The sequence below is a fragment of the Chrysoperla carnea genome, chromosome X, assembly GCF_905475395.1.
Source record: "Chrysoperla carnea chromosome X, inChrCarn1.1, whole genome shotgun sequence".
Classification (NCBI taxonomy): domain Eukaryota; kingdom Metazoa; phylum Arthropoda; class Insecta; order Neuroptera; family Chrysopidae; genus Chrysoperla; species Chrysoperla carnea.
Window position 1 is genome coordinate 14196456 of NC_058342.1, and position 6143 is coordinate 14202598.

The 6143-nt window shown below is 30.0% G+C and overlaps 1 protein-coding gene across 1 annotated transcript; it reads right to left on the minus strand.

The window, feature by feature from the left end:
- Positions 1-1797: 1797 nt before the first annotated feature.
- LOC123302405 (adenylate kinase isoenzyme 6 homolog) lies at positions 1798-5654 on the minus strand. Its single transcript, XM_044885330.1, has 3 exons — positions 5494-5654; positions 5235-5386; positions 1798-2188 (listed from the first exon to the last, which is right to left on the minus strand). Exons 1-3 carry the CDS (start codon positions 5540-5542, stop codon positions 1850-1852), a joined length of 540 nt encoding a protein of 179 aa, XP_044741265.1. The 5' UTR covers positions 5543-5654; the 3' UTR covers positions 1798-1849.
- Positions 5655-6143: the final 489 nt, after the last annotated feature.

The window sequence follows — 6143 nt, forward strand, 5'->3', positions numbered from 1 at the left end:
TAATACAAATTTCGAACAAAAGCATATAAAATTTAGGCCAACAATATTTTAATCTAGAGAATTATCGGTTTTGGGTCGATATTAAAAACTAACTTATAATAATTAATAAAAATAAATTAATGTTGGAGATCAGATTTTGTAGATTATCAGCAGGGGCGAGCAAAGATATGCAAACGATACATGAGACGTAAATAGTTCGATTTTATTTTTACTAAAATAAAATGAAAATAAGGTCACAACGCCAGAACTAATTTTTAAAATAAATAAACAAATACACACTTTTTTAACAACCAATTTCCATTTTTTCATTTATTTCAGAAGGTAACCGAGATAAATGTATCATTTATCTTTTAATGACTATCCGGATATAACGATCATAATTTTAGGTCATTTTAATGTCGTTATAACCGGTTTTGAGTGTACACATGTACCTGTAATATGCATCTTCGTTCGCCACTGAGAATATGGTTTGTTTTTTTTTTTTTTTTTGTAGCCAAGCAATCAAAGCCTGGTTTATATTTTTATTTAAATACAAAAGAAAAAGTTAAATACATAAAAATTGTTTATAAAATATTAATTTTATTAGAGTCTTCACGTACTAGGGAATGATACTTCAATAGAACTCGCACAGTAGACAACCAATAATCTTGCAACAGAAATTTAAAAGTTGTGCCTCGTGACATTTTTATCCTCTGCTTAATTTCAACACCGTTTTTTTTTTTTTTTTTTTTTACTTTCTAGGGCACTGGTCGGCAACCTGCGGCTTGCGAGCCACATGCGGCTCTTTGGATTATTTATTTTATTAAAAAAAGAAAAAAAAAATTTAATAATCGTCGTGAATTGATTAACGAGGATTAGGCTACATTTCTCTAGCATTCATAATAACTCCACATTGAGCCATTTGGAGTTGATACTGGATCTATAGAAATGCAATTGATCGATTTAAAAAGTAAAACTTTGTGAAGTGGAAAATTTACAGATTAAAAACCAAGTTGGAAGACAGTTATTGAAATAATTACTACGATACTCGAAATAATACCACGATACTCGAATTTCTCACCATTTCAATCCTCAGTTCAAAACAGCAGGGGGTGATAAAAATTTCTATTGCTCAGAAACTAGGAAGTACAAGTTTTCTATTGAGGATGATAAAATTTTAGATAATGTTTTTTTATAAATTGGCGGCCAGGTGACAAAACGAAAAGAATGGCAAAAATTTTTAAGAAACAATATAAAAGAGCTTAAATGAAAGCAGTTTAAATTTTCGAATGGTATGAAAAAAAATTCCAGTGCGATGATTATTTCAGATGAGACAGAGTTTTAAATCCAGAAGTGTCAATTTTGATTAGAAAGAGAATATCTTGATCCAAAATTCCCATACGGGAAATTTTTATAGCTCTTTTCAAGAAAAATAAACAATCCTTCGAGTGGTATTAATTTATTGTAAATTAATTTTTAAAATTTTGGTACGCTTCTAAATTTTATTTAAAATTTAGGGATAACATTTTTCACCCTTATAACCCTTCTTACAAAGCGGCAAGGGTTTGATAAAATTTTTTGAGCAATTGATTCCAAAACTAGAAAGTACAAGTTTTCAAATGAGCTTTTGAGTTTCCAAATTCGATGATTTCTCTTGGAAATACAGCTGTTTGAAATTTTTCACCTTCTTGTATATTTTATAAACACTTTTGATATATTTGACTTTTCCAAAAAAAAAAAAAATGTTTTTTAAAACCAAATGAAAAAAATGAATCTGTTTTGTTTTTGACGCAAAAATAAAAAACATGAAATATTAAAGTTATGTTACATTAATTTTTTAATAAAAATATCGGAGGGATAAGTCGTTAGATCAATCGTTATTATTTAATCGCCACCAATGTACCCAACCGATAATACAGATTGCATTATCCTCCAACTGTTGTTGAGTGTTGCTCTCCATGTCAACAACAATATCCGGTGAGTATGATGAAGTGGCTTCCTCTAAAGCTGTTTGGAATATTTCACAGGATATGTTGTCTTCCAATTTTTTCCCAGAATATCCACGGCTTGCCAAACGATCGTAGAGCACTGTGTTATTTGTGCGTAAAACAAAAACGACATCGAACCAACGTTCTGGGAAGAATTCACTGCTGTGATAATCGACGATATTTCCACCGTCGGCCATTATCGGTTCCATGTAATCCAATAGCTAAAAATAAATTTTTTTATGAAAATCAAAAACCATTTATAGTCGAATCCAAGTATAATAACATTTAAGGGACCTACAATTGCGGTCCTTATATGCGATCATCGTTATAAACAACATGTACATTTTATCTCTTAGTAATAATTATTTTCTGAGAGAAATATCACTAGGAGCTAATTTAATGACTCACAAAGAATCATCTTTCTCCGAAGAAAATTGAAATCTCGGCCGTCAAAAGACAAACTGGAATATTAAAGAATCGAGTTCGGACGACATAACCCGGAACAACTATGACTAAAAAATACCTCTCAACACGAATTTTGTTAATTCGAGGTCAAATTGGTAAGACACTTTTTCAAATTGTTTCACTTTTCCAGATCTTATAAAAAATGGGGGCAATATATAGGTGAAAAACTTGAAAATTGTTTTTATGGTAAAACAATTAATCGAAATTTAACAGAGATTTAACGCAAGAGGAAAAAAACTCACAGACTCGTGCTAAAGATTCCATTAAAACAAACCATGGCCAATCTGTGAATCAAGGTCCAAAATCCGTATACCCGTGCTAACTCGACCCCATTAGAAGCATGAACAATTCGTGCATTGAAGGGTGAACGCAATCAAGAGGTTAATGCAAGGGCAAAAACCTCGCAGAACCGAACTAATTCGATCCCATTAGACGCATGATCAATCCATAGAACGTCTAAATATTTCTATCACAGAGTTAAAGTAAAGGCATGATAGTTTTCGAATTTAGCCATCTCCAATCTCTAAATAACCATGTGCTTAAAAAAAATTGGAAGCACTTTTTGTGCGATCTGGCACACGGTGTAGGTCTTGATGAACACATCATGAAAATGTGTTTTAAAATTGATTAAAAACCCCAAATTTTCAAGTTATTGTGGAAAAATTGTTTTTCGTATACTCCGCGCACTTAAAAAATTATAACTCCGTCAATTTTTTAGCCAATTTTCGATTGCTTAACGGTTTTGAAAACTAGAAACATTAAGCTTTCGGAATAAATATTTTTATCTATACTTTCTACAAAAAAATTAGGACATTTTATAAAAGTTCTGTAAGATTTAACCATTTTTTTACAGTTTGGCGTTTTTTTATGTAACAAATCCTCAAAAACAATTACTTTCTTACAGTTATTATCAAAGTGCATTCTATCGCGAGCAAAAAATGCTACACGTTATCAAAATCAGTTGAAGAATGTTCAAGTTACAACGTTTTTATATGCCAGGATTATGCATATAGACTCGGAAAAATCCGTCATTGATCATGATTAAATTTTGCAAAGAAAATTTTTGCAGGATCCCGCTTAAAACATGCTCCAGAAAGTAAAAGTGCAGGTTGCCGGTGGGTAACCCGGTAAGATTATGTTTAAACAATTTTTTTTTTTTTTAACAAATCAGTAATATTGACCGAATCGCTTCAGAATTTAATCATATAGTTCAGGTCAGAAGCAACAAAAAATATTCTTAGACATTTTTCTCAAAACCCTCCAGTTTTCGAGCAAAAAAATTTGTAAAATATATAAAAAATTCTATTTTTTCGAAAAGAAACACTTTTCGTAAGGATCATGATATAGCGATTTTTCGATACTTAATCTCTTCGTCTAGACTTCGATCATGATACTTTAACAGGAGATAAAATTTTTTAATTTATGGTTTTTTCGCAGAAAAAAGTAAAACTCTGAAACTTGCACTCGTTACAAATAAATACTTACTTTGCATTTTAAAAAAATTGGCAATTGCTATCTTTCGTGAAACGGCTATGATTTCGATAAATTTGAGTGTTTTTGCATCCCTTAAAATGCACTTTTTTCGATGCCCGATTTAGATATTAGAATTGAAACATTTAACTTGTTGCTAAAATATCATGATGGAAGAAGTCTAGACGAAGAGATTAAACACCCAAAAATTGCTCTATCATATACCTTCGATCAAGAGGAAATTTTATACGTAAAGTGTTTCTTTTCGAAAAAGAGCGATATTTCTAAAAAAAATTTTTGCCAAAAAAACTAAAGATTTCTGAAAATATTACTCATAACTTCACCAAATATTAACTTTAAATCGAAAAAAAAGCAGTTATGAACAATGTAAAAACAATTTTCGCTCATTTTTCAAGTTTTCTCGGTACCTACGCATCCAAATTGGACTTACTAGACGTCAATCAATAGGTTTTTTTGAGATCTAAAACTTTCCCATTTAATTTCTTTGCATTGGATGTCAATTTTTTTTTTAATTTCAAGAAAACCGTTTTTTTTACTTTTGAGAATATTTTCAGTTAAGTTAGCCATTGATAAGCCGTAAACAAAAAAACGCTGTTTCTTGGCTTGTTATCTTCTAGTACAACGTACTTTTTGTTTTCTGATAGCAATTTTGTCAAATTTAACATTGAGCCTCCGTAGATTAAAAGGATTACCTTGAAGCATCAAATTTATATAATATTTTAAGCAAATATTTAATTGGGCATTAAAAAAAATTTTTCCAACTATTCGTGGAATTGCCGTTTCACTATAATAATTATTTTATTGATGATTCTAAACACTTTTCGATTTGAATAAACTACGTATCAACGTTTACGAAAACCTTTCCAAGACTACAGAAGCACTAGTGGGTTTTTTGATAATTTTCTATTGTTTGTATAGCGGTTTTTAATGGTTTTTTATCATCGATCAAGTAGGCTTGAGAACTGATTGTTGGCAAAATTGACACCAAAAGAATCTTTCAGGAAATAACATAATTATTTCAATATTCGCTGATATTGACGTTTAATATTACTGAACCAAAGACACTTTTCATGATTCTTCGTGTATTAAATTCAAAATCAACATATAACAGAAAATTTTAACGGAAAAGCTGTTATTTTACCAATTTTCACTACAGACAATACACACAAATACACACATCAGACAACTTAACCACAAAATAGTTTTTCATTTAAATCTCGATTTATAGCTATTTCACGATTTCGATGTCATTTTAACTCAAAAATATGAACAAATCATTGAAGAAAATAAAAATATAAATAAAACATGTACCCGTTCTTCATCCAAAACGGGACACTTATATTCCTCATCAAACTCCTCCAAAAAATTTTGTTCTTTAGCTAATTTCGACACATCCAACCAATTTAATCCAGTTTCTGTAGCCAATGTACGACATAACGTAGATTTACCAACACCAGGTGTACCTGTGATAATCAAAATCAAAACGCAAATAAATTACAACAAAACACACATGCATGCTTCACTAAAAACTAGGTCATTTTCATTTATAAAATTAATAAATATAACAAACCTGTCACTAATATATTTGGATTTGCACGTTTTTTAGGCATTGGTACCATTTTGAATCAGTTTTTATTAAACACTACACTTTGATTTTTAATACAATATTTTTGATATTTGTAAGATGATTTTTTAGTTAGACATAGAATTCTTGGATGTATACACTTTCTGACTTCAATATCAACCAACAGGTTAAAACTTTTATTACTACGCACTCTATTTTTTAGATTCAATACAAAATGAAATTAGTTTATGGTAGCTGACGATAGAGGCACTGTAATCGGTTATTGCGTTTTATAAAATCAACTTGCGTTTCTATATTAAAGCCAGTATGCTAGCCAGCACGAGTTGACATTTCATTACTAAATATTTAACATTATAAGCGATGACCTCATTATACTGAACAACATACAAACATTAATAACGGGACGTATGCTTAATAAATTGGTTTCAAGTATTCATTTCTTAGACTAGAGATTGCATTATAATATTATTAACTAGAAATTCACAGAATTACCTCTAGATGGATTATCTTAGCCGTATAAACCGAATTAAAATTTTTGAACGCACATCATTGATGAAAAAGGATAAGTATTATATAAGAAATATGTAGTAGGATAATAATTTTTCTAAAAAAAAACTAGGGCATTTTGAAGGTCA